Here is a 25,332-nt window from a genome sequence, read left to right on the forward strand (position 1 = left end):
GACGGTTTTTCATCTTGTCAGTCAGCCTTCCTGCTTCCACGGGAGCGGGTCGAACGGTCTCTTTTCCGCGCGTTTTCCGCACTTCCGATCTTGTATACGTATCTGTATGAGATATATACCTGTCACGCGCGAGGACGATGAGGTATCGCGTAAGCCGACTTCCAACGACGATGATGTGCGTCGTCGGCGTCGTCCTTAGGATGGCGAGTACGTCGCCCGCCGAGCCCTTGCCCTCCGTCCTCTTGGATGGAATCGGTAACGTTGCGAATAGTGCAACTAATTTCCGTGAGTTAATCCAAATGTCAATCTCGATATACCGCAAAGAATCTATCGAATGTTCCATAGATATTTACGAAAATAGCAATTAGGATAAAAAAATTATATTGGGCTAAAGAAATATAGAATAAAAATGTGTGAATAAAAATGAGAAATATTGAATAAAAATTAGAATCTAGAAAAATTAAAATTAGAATATAGAATCGATGTTGTAAAAAGTAAATAAAACACATAGAGCTACATCAATGAAAAATATTCTAGATTATATGGTGCATTTGGACCTATCGCTGATTAACTCATTCCTGCATAATATCTGTACACTATTTAATTTCAAATGTTTACTAGAAATATATTGCTAACATGCAGCTCTGTTAATCAATGTTTGTGCAGTTAATACATATATTAATAATTAATATTGTACGACTAAATAGCAAACTTAAGTACGCAATTAAACATTATATATCTTTGCATAAATTATTTTCACACAATTGCGATATATTCACATGAATGCGATATATTCACATGAATGCGATATATTCACATGAATGCGATATAACAAAAAAATTATTGTAGCTAAAAATTTCAGAAATAAATATTTTAATATCTTTATTAAATTTGTATCGATAAAGATGCATAATAATTTTTTATTTATTTTTGATAAGTGAATTCTTTTTTATTCTTTTTATTTATCATTTATTTTTGATAAGTGAGTTTACATAAATTTCAATATTTTTTCGCATACTTTGACACGTATATTTTGTCAATAATTTGATTTCCGAATCAAAATGAGTTAGATTTAGATACTGTTTTAAAATTTAAGCTTTTTAATATCGAAACGCTATAATCAACGATTCAATGAAAGTGAAAACGCAAATACAACGATACGACAGTATCAATTAAGGATGGATGGAAAGTATAAGTACGCGAAGATGTTAGATAATAGATGATATTATAGAAAGCTCTATGAAAAGACCTTTCCTCGCCAGCAACAGCGAGATTGAAAGTATTTGATTGATGAAAGCAAAAGATTGAATTAGCCTTTAAGTCACTATAACCCGTTTAAATAACTTGTGAATCAGAATTTACATAATTTACATGAGAGTTTCCTAAACATGGCATTTAACTTACGGCAATAGCTTGCATAAATGATTAGCATAAACGCGAAATTTATTGTATCCGATGACCTAAATTTTTAATCAGATGCAAGATTACAGCCAAATATTATTCCAACTTGATCGACCTTAAATAATAATTCATTGCATGTCTCATGCGAAATGATAAATGTACTGACATATTTTTATAAAAGAATGCAAATTAAACACTTCAGAGATAGGACTTTAGAGATGATCGCGAAACGATAATAACACAAATAAATGAAACATTCAAGATGACATTCCGATGTATTGTGCAATTATTTAAAAAATATTTGTATAGTTCAAACATAGATAAACTCCACTTGGAGTGTCGGAAGCTATAAATCAATAAAACACATTGTTTTAATATTTAAAATATATTTTTTGTAGATTAAAAATATAAATATATAAAATGTAAACATTTTTTCCGCGCGAAAGATTTATATTTCCGAAAATAAAATTAATCTCAATATTTAATTTAAATTAAACTCAATTTATTAATTGAAACTCAAAATAAAATATTTCCAGCAACAAACGGCGCTATTAATAAAATGAAATTAATATTCATTAATACAAATTAGATTGATAAAGACTATCAATTAATTCTATAATAAGGATAGTTTTTTTATTATTGGAAATGATATATCGCGAATAGGTAAAAACATGCATTCGCACGTTTATTCGCGGAAGAGACAGTGATTTCAGACAATAATACACGCGTTGTGCAGCGAATTAATAATTATGTTAAAAAGAATTTAACATTGAATAATAATATCTATTAAGTATGAGATTCTCTTGTTGTCGGAAATCAATCGACGTAAGACGTTTTTTGTTCACCAACGTCAGCATTAGTCACATCTTTATTTCCATATAACTATTTTACATATCAACGCGAGTTGAATGTTTAATGAAAGGGAATTATGCATTAATACAATTTTTATTCGCGACATGCGTAAAAAAAACAACCGCACCTATCTCGTAAAATTTTTAGAATATTTTTGTTCAGTACTTTTGTAATAATTTAATTTAGCGAATGATACATTATTAAATATCCATTAAATATCCAACAACTACAAATCCGACAACAAATTGGTAGTTTTTCACGATTCCCTTTTCCAGATTAAAGGCTAAATATTTGATATTGATATATCAAATATTGATTTGATAGTCATATCGCTTACATAACGATATTTACACGATAAGAATGATAAATGATATTTCTTAATATCATAATCTTCTGTATACTTGTTACATAAATACATTGAAAACTCAATATGTGATTTCTTTATAACGCTAATGTATAGATTAAAGCATATCTAAGTGTAAGAAATCAAACGTAACCGCATAAATTGCTTTATGTTCCATTAAATCGCGATGTAAAGCGAAAGTAAAGTGTTATTTTATTACGATTGTTAGTTTATGAAATATTTCTCACGCTATTATAAGTTACAATAAACAGGAGCGTCCAAATTTCTTACAACTCATTACAACAGGACAATGTCCTTGTGCTCAAAGTTCAATTAATCATTTAATTACTGCACACCAGAACCGTCGAATGTATTTAACGCTTCTTGAACGAGAAGCCGATTCTCATGATAAAGTTCCCTTGTTCGATGCAACAAATCAAAACTCAAATTCGATTAATCATTTAATTACTATAACGGCTCGATATATTCAACCGTTCTCGGACAGAAAACCGATTCTCGAATTCATGTTAGGTAGTCAATGTTCGCATCCGCGATCAGCGTCGATAAACAGTTTAATTAACGTGTGGGAATAAAGGCGCTTTGAGAGTTGATTGTTAAACGCAATGTGCATCATGGATTTAATCAACATCTTCTGTATTGTATGATAGGCATTAATAGGAAAGTAAAAAGCATCTGTGTAATGCAAAATACGATTTATCTTTGAGCTTTGGAAAGAACAACGAGAAAAAAAACGCAATCGCGCTTAGAAAATATAAAAGATATCTTAATAAGAAAAATATAAGAAATAACTTATACACCTAAATACATATTTCATATCCATGATATTAAATATAATCTATATTTGAATTAAGTACACTTAGGATTTAGAAAAGAAAATAACAAAAACATAATATTATAAATTAAAACATTTTATTCCTGTTTGCGTAAGAATTTAATATTATTTAAATCTAAGTTGAAAAAATTATTTGAGATATTTGTTCAAGAGAAGTATATCACGGAAATCGATTAACAATTGTGAATTTTGTTTTATTGTCCGTATTAATTTAAAAAAATATTATGCTAAGAAACAGTTACATTATTGTATTATATTATTGAAAATTCCTATTGTATTATATATTGTATTATATTATTGAAAATTCCTTGTATATTTGAATGTTAATTACTATACAAATATTTAACATTAACATTCCAACTTTTGGCTAATCGGTTTTGGTTTGCAAAGGTGTCTCCTCGTTGACTTGTGATCGTTTGTTACAGTAACAAGAGTCGTGCAACGGCAAAAAGAACTATTGCATCGCGTTACGGATACTGCCGCGGAATACAGTACGTTTTCGCAAAAAATGCAATGATAATTTAAAGGCTTATGCACCTATTTCACGCTTAAAATGCGGCTTCAGCTTTCCCCTAAAAAACGAGAGAAAAAAAAACTGCTTGCGAAAAATTTGCAAATACTTGCGCGTTTGGTATTGAAGAAACAATGTTGAGATATAATTTTATTCGAAAATCTCGATTGATTTTATGAAACGCTTCTTTATATCTCAAATGTGTGTGTGTGTGTGTGTGTGTGTGTGTGTGTGTGTGAACTAATGAAAATTATTAATTTATTTCTTTATTATTTGTATAAATTATATAAATTTAATTAGAAAGATTCATTTTGGATATATCCCTTTAAACATCTTTTCTCAAATTAAAAATATTTAATTAAATTAAATCCAGATTTTTTAATGTTTCTAAATTATTAATTGAAAATATTACGTACATATATATTTTTTCAGCAGCAATATTTTATATTGAAAAAAAAAAAATCGAAAATATTTCGGATCATCTTGTAAAATCTGTGTAAATCTGTATGTACGTGCATATTATTGAACGTAATGAAGAAATGGAAGCGCATGTGGAGCATGTCGAAAGATTAGCGGCCAATTGCACTTCTACAGAAGGTTTGGAGAATGTAATTTGCGTTAATTTACGTAAATTCCGAGCATGCGCTACATGTGAAGTAGAAGAGCTCTCTCGGAGATGCAAATATACGGAAGTCTCTGACGGAGAAATACATTAATGCCGCGTAATTCGACCGGTGGCAAGGAGCATTTGATCGAGAAGAGATTGCGTTTCTCTATATCGCGAAACGATACGCTTATAATTGCATTATGGAAGTTCATGATGTAGATTGCTTTTTAATTCCTTTTTAAATGATTGCTATCGAATCGTTTCATTTGCGTCGCCATCGAATATATGAACGATCGAATTGAATGTTTCGCTTTTATTTATCCACTTAGATGGAATCGCTAACAAACTTTCACAGGAAAGTGCAAGAAAGAATCTTGACTCTCAATAAATACTATAATTTCAACTTGCATAATTACAATGAGAATAAATTATATTAGTCATGTCTAAGAAATTATATATTATATATATTGGAATGAAATTACATAATATATATTTTTCAGTTTTTTTTTCAATAATATACCACCGAAAATTAGAACATTAAAGACTGCAAACGATATAATAAATATTTCAATGAACTCTCGAAATAAATTTAGACGTCTGCCGATTCATATTGCGATACTGTATTCAAATGTAAATGATAGATGTCAAAGACCGACATATTATTCAAAAAAATGATCACAATGCTGATTAATTAACGGTTCCGCTATGTTATGCATGAGATTACTTTCGCGCTTTTATCTTCGATCTTTCCATGCTGAGATACCTGTGTTCTTCGAATAATTCTTAATTTATATAATTAAGAGATTTATTATCACGCGTTAACTTTCTATGTATATACACTCACAAACATATGTTCTATTATATAAATTAAATTAAAAGTACAACATATATATTTTATACAACAAATTCAAGTATTATATTAAGTTTATTTTTTTAATGATAATTTAAAAATCTATATTTTATAAATTCCTTCAAGTTCATTGAATTATATAAATTTTGAATTTTGAATGATTGAATTTATATAAATTTTGATTGTATTTAATGTATTATACTTTTGCAATGAGAGATTCTTTAGAAAGTAATACAAAAGAGATAACATTTTTTGTCTTACTTTCCTTGGCAAAAGAATGGAGATCAATTCTTATTTTAAAGTCAATAAAATTATTCAAATTTAGCATTTCCATACATGTAACTTATATCGTTAAATATATATATATGAAGCCTCATAAAATTTGTTCTCTATTCATACACACACACACATACACACATCATATTCATACTTCATAGAGAGTAATTGATTTTGACGCAAAATTCAACAAAGTTGGTCTTTTCACGAGTATGCAATTTCGCGTATGTATAAACAACGCAGAGATTGGCATACAACACACAGGAAGCTCGGCTCTCGTGGCAGAGAAAGAGTTAATGCCTGAGCAGCGGCAATAACAAGCAGGCGCAATAAAATAAGTAGGATAAATGAGAGTGAGAGAATGTTTCGTCTTCTGATTGTAGTAACCAACGCAGTGGAGAGACCGAGAAATTTATTAATCAACGCCACCCGAATGACGACCGGAGTCAGTAAGTATCGGTACTCGTTATCTTAATCGCATTTATGTTAATCGTCCAATTGTGGACAGTCGACAGCGCCGCGTCGATGGGTCTCGAGTTCAAGTTGCGAAGATTCTTGGAGAAATTCCGCGTCCGAATGCGCAACGGCATCCCGGAGCTAGGTATCCCTCCGCTCGAGCCGTTCACGCTCGACGAAATCGACATCGACACGGATAATCCAGAAATAGGAAAGTAAGTCGTTGGATCGATACGCGGTCAGGTACATCGGATTCCGGAGATTACGAGAATCACGGCAAAGAAACGATTGTTGCGCGCCTTGGTATGCAATCTTGAGGAAGCGTTTACAAAGATTCTCATGATTAAAATTTTTACGATTTCGTAAACTTTCAGATATTTCCTCGTGGCTATAAAAATGTATCGCTTGTCTTCAATTTCTGCAGCGTTAAAAATTGAATTTATCGAAATTATACTTTACTCGCATCTTCTCTTAGCTACTTTAATCATTCAAACGTCTGTGATTAAGACACCCTTTTCCTGACGCTTGAATATCTGAGATTTATTTTTGTCTCTATCTCCACAAATGAAAGATACCAATTGTTGCGATTGGAATGTGTTAAGTAGCTTCGCGAAACAAGACGTACATGTAACATATGTCGTGAATCTGTTTGTCAGAGTACATCTAGTGATCGAAAACCTGGAGTTGAGGAAATTGTCGACCTTTCTAATTGACCGAGCCAAGTTGTCGCTGATCGGTCCCACCATCGCCGTCAACATTTCCATTCCCGAGATCTTGGCGACGGGCTATTACAATATTTCCGGAATATTGGGCGATATATATCCGTTACGCGGTGCAGGTCCCTTCGAGATGACTGTGAGCGGCTTCCGTGCCTATGCAAACACCGTGCTAGGCTACGCAAGAGGAATGTATCTGAAGAAATTCGAGCTCGACTTCTCATTGCGCGGCATCAAGATATATCTGGAGAACTTCATGGGCGGCGAGAAGATCGGGCAAATTATGAGCCAAGTAAGATGATACATAATTAAGTATGTGTCTGACTCAATCATATATGTTGTAATTAAATGTACTTTAACTTTGCATTGCCCGTTAGCTATCTATAATTCATTACTGTCACTTGAAAGTAATCAATTGACGACGCGTGGCCAGATTGACAGATGCACAACTGAAATTTGCATTGCCGCCGAGGTGACGGAATCGAATGTTTAATATTCAACGGACGACCTGGAATTTTTTAGTTTCAATGACCGGACAAATGTGACCTCGCTCCACTGACGTTCTCGTGCATCACGAAAAAATCGCAACGGATATCGAAGAATGGTCATAAAGAATTTCTCACCGATAAATATTATACCGATCGCAAAAGGCAACCGGTCGTAAAACAAACTGTACACACAGCTTACACAAAAGTACAATACGCTCGTATAAATCTTCGAATGTTATCAGGATTGCGAGAGCAGAATCGTTTTTATTATAAAGAATATAATAAAATAAAAATTTATCTTCTTTTTTAAAATAAAAATTCTAGAGATGCGACTCTATTAGCTTTAATTTTTATATTTTATTCACGAAATAAATTCTAATTGTCTTCATATGGCTAACAAGTTTTAGTGTATATTTTTTATATTATTTAAAATTTATTTATCAAAATAAATATATCATATATTTATCAGACATTTATTATATATCATCAAAAAAAGTTTCGAAAAGCTCTTGATAAAACTTGTAATTTTTTTAATAATTAATACATCTCACAATAATCGCTTATTAATCAATAATTATATTTTTTATTATTTTACTGTAATTAGAAAGTCTGATAATTTTTCTAAAATCATAAATATAATATTATTATATAATTATTGTATAATTAAAACTTTTAGGCAATTTATTAAAGTTATTCACAATCTCGTTTTATTTTATTATAAATTTTAAATAATGCTTATATATGCTTTGAAACGTGCAATATCTCGTAATTTAAATATTTCGTGTGATTTAAAAATTAAATCTACGAGGCGAAAAATAATATTTATTTTTATAGAAGATAAACAAAATTTTTTAATTAATCATTCACTGCTTATCCATTTCAAGGAGTATAATATTAATCATTCAATTCGGTCATATCTGTCACCTCGACGGCAACGCAAGTTTGAACTTCACACACTCGCATCAATCTGGCTACATATCGTCAATTGATTACTTCCAAGTGATATACAATGAATTATAGATAGCCAACCGACAATAAAAAAGTTACAGTACATTTAATTACAATGTACAGTTGAATTACTTTTAATTTTTTGTATATTTTCTGTGTCATATAGCATGGAATAAAATTCCGGTGGAAATACAATGCAGAATTAAATGAACGTGGAATTCGATAAATCGAACGGATAAATCAATCTGTTTGCAGGTTTTTGAGGAGTTAACACCAGAAGCAATGGACATCATTAAACCGGATATATTGCCGCCTATTCAGGATTACGTAGCGAGCCACGTGAACGAGACGATTCATCATCTCACGATGAGAGATCTGTTTCGCGTTCTTCTGGGCGAGTACGAGTTCGGCGACATCACGCACTTATTGATACCTTGACAAAAATATCTGTGAAAAATTGTAAAAAAATATCGCCAAGTTATCGGGTCGCGCAATAATTATGAGCGCAATAACACGAGCTTACCGCACCTGAAGACTGTCCTCGTTCAAGGTATAAGGGGCTAAATAATTGCAGAATGCGTCAAAGCCATTAGAAAGGACAATAAAATATAAAATGGGATAGAGTTTAATTGACTTTCAAATTAACTTTGTATTGCGTAATACGCATAATGATAACTTTGCGTGATACGTACAACGATAATTTTGAAGGTCTTTGACTACCTTGCCAGTACATTGTTATATATCATTAAGAATTAATTGTTATACGCTAGTTACGCTAAACGCAATATGCGCCATGAATGTCGGTTAGGATTATTATTATTTGGAAAGCAGCGTGATAGAATTAATGTTAATGTTTTGTTAACTGTTATAAAATAATTAAGTGACAATGTACATGTTGTAAATGGCACCGCAATTTTATCGAATAAGATCGTTACAATGTATGTAGTAATCACATAAAATTTATTAAATATTTATAATATTATAAATTCACATATTTATACGTATAGAATTATTCGTGAAACTGCAGTATAATAATGATTCAACGATTATAATCTCGATTCTGCGTGAAAAACATTTCGTTACCAAATGTCTACTTTCTTTTCATTAAAATACATTATTACCATTAAATTGTTAAAACAAATTTGTAAAATAAATTGTGTAAGAAGAAAAGGCGAAATAATATATATATATATATATATATATATATATATATATATATATGTATATATATTTAATTTTATAAAATAATTTAATATCTTAAAATTCAAAATGCAAAATGATAGAATACTATTAGTAATTATCTCATCGATTTGATTATCTCATGTTAATTTTGTTGAAGATTTTATGATAAAAAAAGATTATAAATTTATCTGTCGAACATCTTCAACTAACTATGCAGTTGACTCATCTTGTTGCAAATCTTTTGATAATATTTATACTGCAAGAATGATCTGACAGTATTCGTTATTAGAATAGGATCATTTATAATCAATCATATTCCATCATTTGTGTTTATCCGAAGCTTTTAAATGGATTAAAAAAGCTTTTCAGTTTCGAAAGTTTTATTGATAATGAAACGATTTTACTTTCGTGTTATCAACCGGTCTACTTTTAATATTTTCAATAAATTGATATATAATCATTTATATTAACAAAAAAATAAAAAGATCATAATGCGAATTCAATATGATGATGCGAATTTACCTCACCATTTTCGCATAATTGTCTTTTAATGAAATTCACGAATTGATGACGAATTTATTTCTCATGTTATGCAGTATTTACTATTGCACAAGTGTTTAGTATAATAGAAATTCCACTCAGATATTTTTATGAATGCATCTAATGTAAAATTCAAAATAATTTATAATATTAATATAATTTTAATATTAATATAATTTTAAATATATGTAAATTTATATTTTAAATATTTAGCAGTACATGTGTTCTCAAAATAGCTACATGAGATTAATTATATGTACAATTATATTCCATTGAGAATCAAATGTTCAAAGATGATTTTTTTCTATCAAACTTTAATGATAAAGTAAATCAGTTTTTATTGTTATATTTATATAACAATAACATGGTACAAGATTTTATAATAATTGTATGAGATTTTTTCTTTGACAGTCAACACAGAATAAATTAATCTTATATAAATATATCCCACTTGTGCATAAAACATACAATTGTATGCTTGAATATAACTTACTAATAAATATACATCTTGAAATAATAAGAATTGATATGCAATTGTCCATTTTTATTATAATCCTTACTAAAATTATTTGTATAATAAAATCAGCGAGAGATATTATTACATATCAGTTTGAGAATATGGATTTTTCTCATGTATTTTATTAAGATGTTTATTTTATGATGTTTTATCGAGCACAATTGAATAATTTCCAAGAATCGTGAAATTATATAATAAACAATAATTTTATTCAATATGCAATTGATAATATGTTAAATATTGCACAAGTATAAAACATGAGAGAGTATTGAATGTTTGCGAATATCGTAATCAATTTGACGTAATTAACGCAGATAGAGAAAACCGACATCGTGGGAAATGTACAGACAGTGAATATTTGATAACAACACGCACAAGTCATCGAATCAAATGATGCTTCAGGATCAAAGTTTCAATGATAGATCATATGTACATACGATGTATGTATCTGCGAGAATATTATGCCACAAATTCGGAATTTGAACGTTATTAGCCTTTGCTACGCAATATCACGTAGTTGGTTGACTATTTCTATTTATGATATCAACTATTTAATGAAATTGCAAAACCGCTATTATTTTTCTTGCATTTATTTTCATTTTGATGCAAAATATAATGATGAAAAATTTTTTATTATATTATATGTGAGTTTGATATGAGACAAAATATTTACCGAGACACGAGATCTCTATTTCGTCAGTAATTAATTTTTACGATGTGGTAGAGTGACTTGCCTTGGGACGTACAAAAGCGTTCGGTTAAACTATCGCGTTCATTCTCGATAGTAAAAGTACAAAGCTAACAACGAGACACATATATCGAAAATTCTGTTTGACATTGTTGTTTAACAAGCCGTGAGAAATAAATTGGACTGTTGAACAGACTGTTGATTCAAAGTTAAACATATGTCAGATATTTTGAAACATTTCAAAAATGTTTTCTTTCGTTTTTAAAAATTTGTCAAATTATAAAAAATAAACTTGAAATTATATTTAAATCAATGTGTAAAATAGTGAATTTTTTTTTTCGCACTTGGTATCTTTAACGGAATTATTTTTACTTATTTTTCTTCTAAAACGTTAAGTGTTATTGCAATTTTGCGATAATTTAACGAATGTTTATATGTCGTTTATACGATATTGACATCATGTCTAACATTGCGGTGAGCTTGCGACGTGCAAGATTGTTCGAAACTATTCATGCACAATTCACGTATCCAACCGAGCGCCGTTTCACAACATCAATTAATTAATCAAATCAGAATATAAATAGTTCTTGTAAGACAAGAGAAAATTATAATAACTGATTTTAACTATTATATTAAGTTATGTAGAATAGAATACAATTTGAAATTGGCTTTTGGTTATTTTATATACTTTCGAAATAACAATGCAAAACAAAATTTTATCAATCTGATCAATATAATTCGTTGATTTAAAAAATGTTTTTTTGAATTTTTAAAATTTTAAATTAAATTGAATTTTAAATTAAATTAAATTAAATTTTAAATCATGTTTTTCCATGCGTGTTGTTGGTATATTTTATATTAGTTTTTTTCGTTTGGTACAAATTCAGTATAAAAATTTTAAACACGACATTATTTGTAGATTTGCTCTCTTTTTAAAGACGATTATTTATGTTCATTTTTTCAAGTCCGTAATCGATTCAGCTTCAAATCATTATTAATAAACAAATATCAATAAAATATTATAAGAATAAATTCTTATCCTGACGAATTGTGTATTTATAGTATATAGAACGAATATAAGTAGTCATCAATTCTTTATCAAAGGAATTTATATGTTTATCGAAATGTAATGGTAAATTAAATCAGCTTTCCACTATTTGTAGAACAAGTGGTATAAGATTTTAATTAGTGTAAACAAGATTTTAATTAGTATAACAATTAGTCTAAAAATTATCTCTGATACGCAAGATTAAAATATTTTAATTGCAAATTATTGAATCAGCAAACAAAATTATATCGTCGAACATTTACGACGTATCAATATTTATGTAAGAATAAGATTACCGAAATGTTAAAAATGACTTATCGAAGAAAAAATAAATTTTATGTAAACCATACAAAAAAAATAATAGTACAAATAAAAACATCTGTATTAATTTTTAAAAAATATACATAAAATTAAAATTCTTTTGTTTTACGCAATTTTTTGCTTTAATAAAATTTAGTCGTGTAATCGGTAAGAAAATTTTCGCTCTGTAAGCTCTGTGTAGCTTTTTAGCTCTTTTTTTTTCGCTCTTCACTCTTTCTTTTTTACTCTCAGTTACATGCTCTACATAGCTTATGGAGATACAGCGTTATAGAGCATTTTTACAGAATAGACCCATTAATTTGTAACAAACTTTAAACAAACTTTAATTTAAACTTTTTTTAAATTAAACTTTTAATTTATGATTAACAAAATATTTACACTTCCATATTTTTATTAAGAAGAAATAAATTTTGCTTGTTATTCCAAGATCCGTTTATTAATTGTGACAAGATATATACAAGAACCCAGAATAGTCAAAAAAGGATATACTACAGAATAGACAAGAAATATACAAAATAAATAATAAATAAATGTAATAATATAACAAATATTAAATATAATAATATAACAAATATACAAATATAACAATATACCATATATTGATACATTGAAATATATGACATTTATACAGCAACAGTTGGTGGGGATTATGCGAGTCGACAGGCGCACAAGAGGTGTACGAACGAGTGCAACGAGGAAAGCCTCGAATGGAACGAACACCGATGATGGGGTTGCGCGAAAGAGAGGAAGAGGGAGTCGGAAGTCGGACGGACATGCGTAAGATCCGACAATATAGAGACGATATGTCTCAGGAAGACAGTCGCGTTGAAACGGCGCCCGATGTCAGACGCGTGAACAGTGTGGTCGGATAATCTGACATGCCGCAAGCTCGCGATATTAAACATATCACGCATAAGAGTGACAACAAATATGAAGAAACTGCCAACATCAGAGTTAATCCAAAAATCTTTGGTTAATACGCGATTATGTAAGATTGCATTCATTATATATATTTTTATTATATTTAAATAGTTTAATTCTAATATTTTTTTTTCGAGCTTAAAAAGTACGTTTTCTCTCTCTGCAAATTTTTGCAGGATATAATTGATTATTATCATTATATAATCGTTCATATAAAAATAAATGAAAAAAATTAATTGATTTTTATGTGATTGAATTAGAACTGTCAACGGCGTATGTAAAGTTAAACAATAATATCGTATAACCAAATTATATTACTTTAAAACTATTCAGATCTCAAGAGAATAAGATTTTAAGAGATTAAGATTTTAAGTTTTAATAATATAATTAAAAGTAAAAGATTTTAAAATTTCGCTATAAATGCACATGTATTAAAGTCTACGACTCGCATGATTATCATCATTTCGTCATACAATTTATGTTAACATACCATTGAAATAACATTTAATATTACTCGAGTCTTGAAATAACATTATATTACTCGAGTCTATTAGCCCTCCTTCTCCCAAGATATCTAAAAAGAGCAATAAAAGTTAAGACTATTTGAGGGAAGAAGTGAATAACAAATATTCTATCAACAGACACTCAGTCAAAAAAGACAAATCCCTCAACAAGACAAACAGAGATTTTAGAAAAGCTGACAGAAGTTTCTACCACGATGACTAAGATTCTGTTTTGAATGATCTAAATATTCTAAATATTCTAAATAGAAGGAATGAGACAATTATAAAAGTATGTAAAGTTAAGCCCTTATTATTAATAATTTGAAAAAATTAATCAAAATTCTAAATCTAGTCCCCCTAAGACTTCAAGAATAAATAAAAAATATCAAGAGTATCAAAAGAATAAACCAAAAATATCAAAAATACAAAAAATATTAATAATAAATAATAATAAATAAAAAATAATAAAATAATTAATAAAAAATAATAAATAATTAATAATAAATAAAAAATACCAAGAATATATATTAAGTATATAAACCATAATCAAAAATGAATTTTTTTAAAATTCACATATTATATATTACGAAACGTCACGTAAAAATCACGCAAGATATAGAAAAGTTTATTTTCTTCTCGACGCGCATATATAATTAATAATTTATACCAAATAACCAATATCTTAATTATAATATACAAAAAATATATCAAAAATGTCATATATAAATAAATATATAAAATAAGAACTAGATCCCATCTAACAGGAAAACGACGATCAGTTGATGATTATATTTATATATATATATATATATATATATATATACGAAATTTAAATACAGAAAAAAATAATTTTAGTTAATTATATAATAATATAACATGATTCACCAACTTGTGCAAATATAATAAAAGAGGATTTACATGATATTGACAGAACTTCGGCAAATCAAGTTGAAATGCTATAATCATAAAATTGCATGTAACGGTATTCATCCGTAAGTTTTCCGTTTTTTTTCGCATGGTAAATATACCGTATAAGAGCAAACTATCAACATTTTTGAAATTCAGATTTTATGTATTTTTATGTAAAAACTAAATTGCTCAAAAATAATTTCTTATTTTTTGTAGAAATAAATTATTGTAAATTAAATTAGAATTTTATAAAGTGAATTCCACATAATTTTAGATAATTATTAAATATATATATATATATATATATATATATATATAAATTTACTTAACAAACAATTTTTTTATATCTAAAACACTGAGAATGACTTTAATAAAAAAAAGTAAATTTTATGTAAATAATGCAAAAGAAATTGAGAATACAAATAAAAAACTGTTAAAAAAAATATAAAACTAAAATTCTTTACATCAATAACATTCTTACGTCAATAACATTTAATTTATAAAAAGAGCTTTAAACATTTCCGATAATTTATAATTAAAAAGTTATTTATATTTCCATATTTCTAAGGAGATGTAAATTTTGCTTATTAAATTAATTAACTAAAAAATTAGATTTTCCCATATTTGTTTTTTAAATTTATTTTCATTATTAGCAACTATATCCTGCAGCATGATTGAAAATGCCTTTGTCCCAGTTGTCAATATTTTTCTTACGGCAATATTGTTTGTGACAGCTTAGTCTTCTCGTTTATATAAAGAGAAAGAAATATTAGATACAAGTTTTGCCCGAAGAACAATTTTTTTTTCTATGATATTCTTATTATCTAAGATACTTGCGCATATTTTGTTTTGAAATAATTTTGAAAATCTTCAATGTTTGCATTAAAAATAATTGCAGCAAGCATGGTAAGAATAGCATGATAAGAATGCAAAGTTTCTAAATTTCAAAAACTGCATAGATTGAGAACCGTATAGATAAAATATAGATAGAATTGAAAATCCGGCGATTTTACAGATTATATATTACGTAAATTGAGGAAGTTGCTGTCCGGTGTCGATAAGCTTACACTTGATCCAATAAAGTGCTAGAAAAGCACCGATCTATGCAAGAATAATAAAAGAATTATATAGAACATAGACCGTTGTGAGAAAGGAAATGCTGAAAGGTCATTTGGGAGGAAGCAGTGAAGGAAGCTGACCACATTATAAAACTTGTTCAAGATAATGCTATTCATTTCTTTCGACGCTTCCTCGATTTCTCGAGAGTGCAGAATTTCAATTCCGTTCGAAACTGAAAACTGCCGGATGTCTCAAAGTTCCTGGTTGATATATCGTAATATATACGAGAAATATCATATAATCCTCTTTTTTATTATATTATTTATATTAAAATATTTTTCACAGCAAATAAAGCGATTCGATTAATTTTCAGTGAAAAAAATTAATATTTTAATATATATTTTGATAACCTTATAAATTATTCAAAGAATTTCAAATTTAACTACATTTATTTTCAATACAATTAAATTTTTCTGAATTTTTTATGAGTTATGATGACGCTTTCCCATGAAATTAATAAGATTACATTTTATTTATATTTTATATTTATAATTATTTATATTTAAATTAATAAGATTATATTTTATTTATATTTTAACTTTAAATAAATTACTCGTTATTAATATAATTTAATAAGAATTATAAGCTTAACAAAGGCCAGACCGGTAATTATGTTACACGTGACGTTTTGTAATTATATTATATCCGCATTCTATAAGTTACAGAACTGTCTTTTCTTAAGAATACGTTGATGCGCGTCATCTGTAATTTCGTTTCGTCTTGTCAATGAAAAATGAAAAGACAAACGTAATACTAGTCTTCAACACTCGTTTTGTGATAGCGAGAAATTAATCTAGTTTTGAGACATGTTTAATTTAAACTTTCAAGTTTTCATCAATCTCGACGCCCACGAGACGTTAGATTTGTTAATGACAAACCATGCTTTTAGATGTCTTCTCGTAAAATAAACTCGTTTCATCCAGTTAATAACCCTTAATCTTAAGAACCTTGGGTCGCCCACTATAATCCTAACTGTAATTATGTGTTTGATAAATCGTGTCAAGGATAAATATTTACAAGACTCGAATCTTTCTGAATTTCTATTTATAGGGAATTTAGTTTAATTCACATCAGATATTTATAACAATAATAATTTATTAATTTATTTATGATGAATTTATTAATGATTTATTAATAATTATTTTATTAATTATATTATTAATTAATAATTTATTAATTATATTATTAATTAAAGAGAAAATGATTGCAGCATGTATGATAAGAACTATACCTATAGTTATTATGTAAATTATTTAATTACTACTATAATTGTAAAAAACAATGTCAATTATTAAGCTGGATTCTAACAAAATATCGATATTATCGATATTATCTTAAACTGATGCTATAACATTAATGAATTATATTGAAACTGGAAAAAATCTTTATTATTTTATAATTATTTTATTTTTATCTTTCTTTATTTCTTAGGTATACATATCGATTTTCAATAGCATCGATTCTCAATTCTATCAATTATATCAAGTGTAAATTTATTGACACTTGACAGCAATTTCAATTTATTTGTCCGCAAAATCACTGGATTCTCAATTAATCCAATCGGATTGTTACACATGATCATGAAACTATGCGAACTTTTTTTGCAAGTGAAACATATACGCCTGCTATTCACAAGTATTCACTAAATCTCAGTATATAATGTCTGGTAATTCACTGAAAGAATCTTATATGAAAGTTCATAAGGAACTCAAACAAGATTTTTACAAGTGCGCAATTTGCTAAAAGCTTTTCATGGATCCGCCATGGATTGATCAATCTTTCAGGATGAGGTCAGAAAGATATTTTATCATCTTTCTGAATAAATTTCAATGTGATATATGTGTGGGATAATTTACTATATGTATTATATATGAATATATTAAGTCTGGATAGTTGTTTGCAGTTAGTGTGTAAAACATTGAGAAAAGATTTTACTCATTAATTCTTACTAAAAATAAATCTGAATACTTTAAAAATAAAGAATTTTATATTAATAGTTTTTCCTTTTTTAAAATTAATATAATTTATATTTGCATCATTAATTTTTCTGTTTGTGCACAATTTACTTCTTTAAAATTATTCTTAAAATCTTTAAAATTATTAAATTCTTTAAAATTATTCTTCTTCTTTCTAATTTTATAAAAAAATTTTCTTGTGTAATATATTTAGAATATAAAATAATACATACAACATAAATACACATTGAAAGAACGTAAAAGAAGATAAAAATTATAATTCAATTATTTCTATACCATTATGATTCGCTCCGGCATCGATTAGTCGATCGGAAATGAAACGCGCGGCGCGTGATCAAAGTGTGGAATCGAATGAATAAATGAAATAAATAGATATCCAACGTATTTGCGATGAACGGAAGCCACGAACAGGCCACACTTCTGGGCTTTCGTTGCGTGACATATTTCAAAATAGGCCACTGGATATATATATCATATCGAGTAAAGCACGTTGAAACAATCCCGTGGGTGTCTAACTGATCGCGTGACTTTTTCATTATATCATTGTAAATACAGTATTTTAAATTTCTCGAGTACTTTTCATTTGCGTCGCAAAGCATTTTAAGAAAACGAGAAATTAGAATGGGAAGTTCATTTAACGAATGATATCACGCAGAATGCTTCGTAATTGAATTGAAGTAAAAATCAATAAGCAAAGAAACTTTAGGGAAAATAAAATTAGTGTTTTACGCAAGATTTATCAGCAAGTTTACTATTTAAATGCTGATCTATCCTCTCAACAATCTAATTTATCTGATATCGATGCATATAATATTACAGACTGCATATATAAGTTATATAAGTTATACTATATGTATCAAATATCTCCATCACATTTTAAGCGGAATTGACTTAAAATTTATTAGACTTGTGAAATCGTGTCTCATTTCATTTCATAGATGCGATATCAATAATTATAAGAAAGATTACCGGTGTGTGTGATAAAAATATGAAAGCTTAGTTTAGATTCGAATTTTGCAACATTCAACAAAAATCAACAAATGATCCTTTCTAATATTTGCTATTTTTGCTGTATTAAAATATTTTTCATGGTATTTCTTTCTCATCGATAAATCAATATGTTTATAATTAGCGCAAGAACTTTTATTCTTGTTTTTTTCTTAAATTATAGAATTAAAAATTAAATCAAAAATTGGCATAAGAGCCACAGCGCGGTAGTATAGTTTTGATTTATTTTTGCACATTTATAGTCAATTCTCAATTTTCGTAAATTTTTATTTCAATGTATAAATGTATTCTATATCTCTTCCCTATCTCCAACTATTTCTTTCATACTTAGAATTTATAAATTCTAAGTATGAAAGAAATAATTTATAAATTCCAAGTATGAAAGAAATATTTTATTTGATCATCAGGGAATTATAAATTGCAACTAATATGCTTAATTATTTTTGTGCCTAATGATATCTTTATATGATACACTTTCTTTCTTAATGAATTTTTCGCGTGCATGTAAATTGTTGATATTATTTTTGAGTTGTAAGATATTACCTCTTAATTCTCATATAATTCTCAAAATTTTTTTCATATTTCTCTTAGATATATCATAAAATGCGTCTACTATCGCAAGTTGCCAGACTGTTCAAAATTATTCATTGTTTACGCATCGGGCGTATTATTTAACAATAATACTTGAATAAGAAAGTTAAATAATTATTGCCAACTTCTTTTGATTCTTTTTCGGCGATTTACCGGTTTTTAAATCACGTTTTCAACTAATAGCTAAACAAATTTCCTCTAAAAGCCTAGAAATTAGTTTGCTTAGTTTGACAAAACAGATGTATTTCTCACTTTTCATTTCAATATATTTTTTTATGCAAAAGAGTGACGTTAACGCATGTTTCAGCATAGCAAATATGTTTAAATTTGCATTGCTTATTGGAATATTATTTTCTACGGTATTTTTATCGGAAATTTTAATTTTTAACAAAATATTTCTTTCATACTTAGAATTTATAAATTATTTAATTTCTTTCATACTTAGAATTTATAAATTCTAAGTATGAAAGAAATAATTTATAAATTCTAAGTATGAAAGAAATATTTTATTAAAAATTAACATTAGAATTTACTTTTATATGTAAAATGTACCAGAATATTCAATTATAAAGACATATTTTGTGAGATTACGTACATTATTTTTATTTGTTTTAAAAAACGGTATTATACAAACAGCGTGCAAACATAAATATTTATTTTCTCAATTTTTTTAGAATAATCAATAGGCATTATATATAAAAAGCGATCATTATTTTGTAGCTAAAAACATTCTTAAATCCTTCCTTTATTCTCAAACGCGTTATTAAATTCTGCCTTTATCTGTAAACTGCGAAAAACATTCAAACAATAATTTGTCTGTAATAATTCATCTTCAATCGTGTTGCACGATAATTGATAACGATTTTCGAGTGCACATTCGACCACATATTTAATGAAAGCCGTGTGGTGTAAGTGGAGAAAGAAAAAGAAAAATGCAGTTCTTTGTTCGGCACAGACGAAAAATGGAACGACAATTGTACAAAAAAGGTATATGTGGTAAAGAAAAATCTTATCGGAAATACGAAAGCTTTTGCCACGCGTTTCATTGTGTGTCATTAGATCTTTTGTTCCACGAAAATTATTCTACGTAAATTACATAAGTTGTTATTGTAAATTATTATTATAAATTAATATTACAAATTAATATTATAAATTAATATTATAAATTACTTTTAATATTATTATAAATTAATTAAAGTTTAAAATTATAAATTAAATTTTTGATAAAAAAAATATATAAATTTTGTTATCGTTAATTATTACTAGTAAAATATAATATGCATTTTGATCACGATACATCTTTGAATTTCATAAAAAAATTTTTTTAATAAACGTTGCAATTTACAATTCGCTGATGATCAAATAGTAATAGCTAGAGATAAAAGAGATATAAAATACATACGTTGAAATAAATATACGAAAATGAAAATTGAAATATACAAAAGCAATATATTAAAATATACCAATGCAACTAATATATACCAAGTAAATGTACCAACATATACCAATTATAACACACAAATATTTATAAAAATATACCAAGAATGCCATGAATATACAAAACAATATATCAAATATTATTTCGACAAAGCATTAACATAAATTATACTAAAATGATGATTCAATATATCAATATATGTGTATTTATAGTAAAACTTATATATAATCTTATATATTTAAACAAATTTAACTAGAGATGATTAGATAGTAATTGAATGGGAATTAATGATATTCATTCAATTTATACTTGTTAATTATTACTAATGCTTGAAATCTTAATTAATATTCTCTTGAAATTTTGAATAGTTTTAAAATAATACAATTTGATTGTAATATTATCATTTAACTTTGTACGCTCCATTTTCATGCTAGGCTGTAATACTAGTATGTTCGTATTATATTAGACTTCGAATATAATTGCACCTAATAATAATTATTATAATAATTGTAATATAATAATAATTAATAATTAATCATTATTAATTTTATTTTTAGCACCAATAACATTTAATTTTTTAATAAGAAACTTTAAAGATTTTCGCTAACTTACGATTAAAAAGCTGTATTCATATTTTTAAGAAGAAATAAATTTTGCTTCTTATTCAAACACGATTTATTAATTAGTGTAAGGAGAAATACGAGAAATCTTAAATCGAGAAAAACGAGAAAAACGAAAAATACGAGAATCTCTCAATCAAGAAAAATATACCAAATAATATATAAATAAATACCAAATGTAAGAAATACAAAAAAATGTCATTATAATCAATATATCACAAAAATATACTAAATATATAATACCAAAAATTTACCAAATATGAAGTACATATATAAATATATACTAGCAAAGAAAATTATATCATTAAAGAAATTAAACACAAATTACAATTACAAATTTCTCTTATGTATGTGTATTTTAAAAATATCTTTCCAAACATTGAAAGAAATTATGAAGTGAGTTTTAAAATAACTTTTATATTAATTATTATTTTAATAGCAAATTATATTTGAGAAGAGCTTCTAAATTTCTGATTAATTTTTTTTATTCTCTGGCAATGCTGAATTTTAAATAAGTAATAAGTACTTAAATAATAATTAAATAAGTAAAGTATTTCACCGATTTTTTATTATAGATCATATTGAATTGTATCTTAAATTATAGATTATGTTTTAGATTAATTTATTAGATTATAATACATTTTATAAATCATATAAAAACAAATGAGAGAATGTCAACTGCTAAAGAAGCTGTACGAAATTAATTCTATTTCAAAAATAAATAGACATCACTTTTATTTTGAAGAATTCTTTATCGTACAAAACATATGAATAAAAATCTTTTAAAAATTTATAAAGAATCAAAATCAAATTAGCTATCAGTTTAAAAAAATCTTATTTCGAATCGTTATTTCGAAGCTACCTTGTATATCTTTGAAAGCAACAGTTGGTAGGGATTCACATGACCGACAAACGCACAAGAGAAGTAGCAAATGAGAGCATACGAGAGCAACGGGAAACCTCAAACGAACATCGATGACAGGATTGCGTGAATGCAAACTTGTAATATATATAATGGAAAGGTCCGTCATGGACTAATGACTCAATCGAGATTCAATCTTAAGTAGATTTTATTAAAGTATGTTTTAATGAAATGAAAGAAATCAAAGTTGAAAAAAGAAATTCTAATTGTCTTGCCACAATATTATGGCATAATTTATTTTCCAGGCTTTATATTCTAGGATCTCTAATCTGAGTGAAATAGAATGTATATTAGAAAATTGTCTTTGATTTATTACTAATTGCAGATTCAACCATAAGAAACAAATTGAACATCTAAATATAATTAAAACTGAAACAGCAAGATGAAGGAAACCAAGTCATTTTGTAATGAAATTTCAGCCCTATGATGAAATTTCAGCCTTAAAACAAGGAAATTTGAAAATCTCAATTACTAATTTTACATCCCTTCATGGATGACAATGGTTTGCTTAGTGAGAGATCAATTACGCAATACACCACTATCTATTTACTCAAAGATATTTTATTACTCTCCTATTTTATTACTCTCCTATTTTATTACTCTTCTATTTTATTACTCTCCAATCACATATTACCTAGGTTATTGATCGAGCGAAAACATAAACATCTTCTGCATTCTAATCCACAAGTATATAATATAAAAATAAATTTAAAATCGACTTACCAACAAATTGAAATGGTAGAATAACTTGAAGTAGCGAAGAAAATTTGCGACAACCAACACATTCCTGTGTGAATCCAACTGCAAAGTGACACAAGAAAGTTATAATTAAAATGAAAACATGAGTCATTTAGTTAATATTTTGAAATAATTTTTTTTCTTATATGAATATGACTCTAATACATCAATGTTTCGATATATTATACTTATTTAATACTCAATTACTTATTTACTAAGTTAATTATTATTTAATTATTTATTGCTTATTTAATATTCAACATTGATGCCAGAGAATAAAAAGAATTAATCAAAAACTTAGAAATTTTGTATCAAATATAATTTGCTGCTAAAATAATAATTAATATAAAAATAAATTTAAAATCGACTTACCAACAAATTGAAATGGTAGAAAAACCTGAAGTACCGAAGAAAATTTGCGACAACCAACACATTGTTGTGCGAATCCGATTGCAAGATGACGGGCGCAATTTCACGCGCGAACGAACGATTATATCCACGCGAATACATTCTTTTATATCTTCGCTAGAAATACCGCGAAGAAATACACCATGACCGATAAACTTTCGCGTAAACTTCAAATATGGCGGACATAAGTTCCTGCGTAATCGAGATCGTAACAAGTCGAGAGAAATATAATACAACAAACTCACGCCTTCGCGATACATTATTTTTATTTATATTTTTAAGACCGTTTTTAAAAAATTTTATTTTTACGTTAGTTTTATTATTACAAAACATTTGCCTCCAAAGACCATTAAACCCGCTGAAAAGCGCCAAAGAGAAATATAAATATAAATTCCCGCGCAAATTGACATTAATGTCGGATACGAATATCGAAGAGAAATACGCGCGCAGCAACTGACACACTCGTCGAATATGAGTCATATGACGGACAAAATTTCACCCGCGACCGTGCGATTTATTACAACATAACCAGGGAGAAAATACCGAAAAAAAAACGCGATGATCGATGCACTTGCGCGAACTCAACTTTAATACACCTGACGCAGCATCAAGCGCGATCGAGATTAAATGGCCGACTGCTGTCCGCGCCCCCCCCCCCCTCCTCCTTTGATATATCCTTTTACAAATCAGCGGAACTATGTGAAGTATGCACATTCGGAACGAACTAAGGCCCGGTTACAACGTTATTTTAGCTTTAAGCGAGACTTAAATATATGTCTATTAAATATATGTCTTTATCTTTTTCTAAATAAATAAAGACAGACATATATTTAAGTTTCGTTTAAAACTAAAATAATATTGATGCAACCGGGTCTAATACCTTTAATATGGCGGACATATTTTCTCGCGCGATCGAAAAAAAAACGACTCTGCCCTCGCGATATAGCCTCTCCTAACTTCGCTAAAAATATAGTAGATCGTTCTTTGATCAGAAGTGGCCATTGAAAACAAAAAAGAAGAAAAATATAGCAGTGAAAGATTGAGACGCTCGCCAAATTAACCTGTAATACATACCGAATGCAATCTTATGCACACTCGAGACCGATTGATTGAGCCTCGCGATATATTTTTATAACGAAAATATCAAAAAGAAGAAACCATGATCGATACTGATTATAAAGGCCTTTCGAGAATACGTTGCGGAAATGTCCCAATTGCCAAATTATTGCGATCTAGCGTCAAACTAGTTCGACCCGAATACCGGACACAATTTCACTCACGCTCAGGACCAGGAAGGCGATAACACTGTGCACACTCGCGATATGTTTCCGTAGAAAATGTCGGAGAAATACGCGACGACCACTCGCGAGTGAAGCGAATATTTAATATGGCGGATGCAATTTAACTCAAGGCCGATCAAGGCCGATCGAGACCGGCGAAGGAAACTCGACTGCTGCGCCTCTACTTTATTATCCTTCGCGGGGTTGTGTTCGGAAATCTACTCATCGGAGTTCAATGACCATTTGATTGGCAAATCAGAGCAAGGGTCGTCTCGCGAATGCTTTGTTCTGATTAGTCGATT

The 25,332-nt window shown here is 28.0% G+C and overlaps 2 protein-coding genes across 5 annotated transcripts in view; both read left to right on the forward strand.

Annotated features, from left to right (window-relative positions):
• Nucleotides 1-9,401, forward strand: LOC105258719. Of its 2 annotated transcripts, XM_011270177.3 has the most exons (6): nucleotides 1-285; nucleotides 3,875-3,940; nucleotides 6,077-6,142; nucleotides 6,202-6,364; nucleotides 6,806-7,157; nucleotides 8,557-9,401. In XM_011270177.3, the coding sequence occupies exons 1-6, from the start codon at nucleotides 138-140 to the stop codon at nucleotides 8,737-8,739; spliced, it is 978 nt and encodes a 325-aa protein (XP_011268479.1). In that variant the 5' UTR covers nucleotides 1-137; the 3' UTR covers nucleotides 8,740-9,401. The 2 variants fall into 2 exon arrangements, with proteins under 2 accessions (XP_011268479.1, XP_011268480.1); XM_011270178.3 differs by lacking the exon at nucleotides 3,875-3,940 and having other exon boundaries at nucleotides 3-285; nucleotides 8,557-9,399.
• A 4,009-nt stretch (nucleotides 9,402-13,410) lies between these two features.
• Nucleotides 13,411-25,332, forward strand: part of LOC105258720 (secretin receptor) — a 34,732-nt gene continuing 22,810 nt past the window's right edge. For 2 of the 3 annotated variants that reach the window (XM_011270179.3, XM_025405970.1), the window contains exon 1: nucleotides 13,412-13,585. The gene's annotated coding sequence lies outside the window, so the exon portion shown is untranslated. Of the gene's footprint in view, nucleotides 13,586-25,332 lie in introns of all 3 variants that reach the window. The other variant, XR_003122390.1, reaches the window with a different exon arrangement.

The sequence above is a fragment of the Camponotus floridanus genome, unplaced genomic scaffold (assembly GCF_003227725.1).
Source record: "Camponotus floridanus strain SB8 unplaced genomic scaffold, Cflo_v7.5 scaffold129, whole genome shotgun sequence".
In the NCBI taxonomy this organism is placed as follows: domain Eukaryota; kingdom Metazoa; phylum Arthropoda; class Insecta; order Hymenoptera; family Formicidae; genus Camponotus; species Camponotus floridanus.

Coding starts and splice junctions, on each gene's coding strand:
- LOC105258719 (XM_011270177.3), top strand. CDS start 138: ATGAGGTATCGCGTAAGCCGACTTCCAACGACGATGATGTGCGTCGTC. Junction 286..3,874: donor GAATAGTGCAACTAATTTCC/GTGAGTTAATCC, acceptor CGTTTGTTACAG/TAACAAGAGTCGTGCAACGG. Junction 7,158..8,556: donor TCGGGCAAATTATGAGCCAA/GTAAGATGATAC, acceptor ATCTGTTTGCAG/GTTTTTGAGGAGTTAACACC.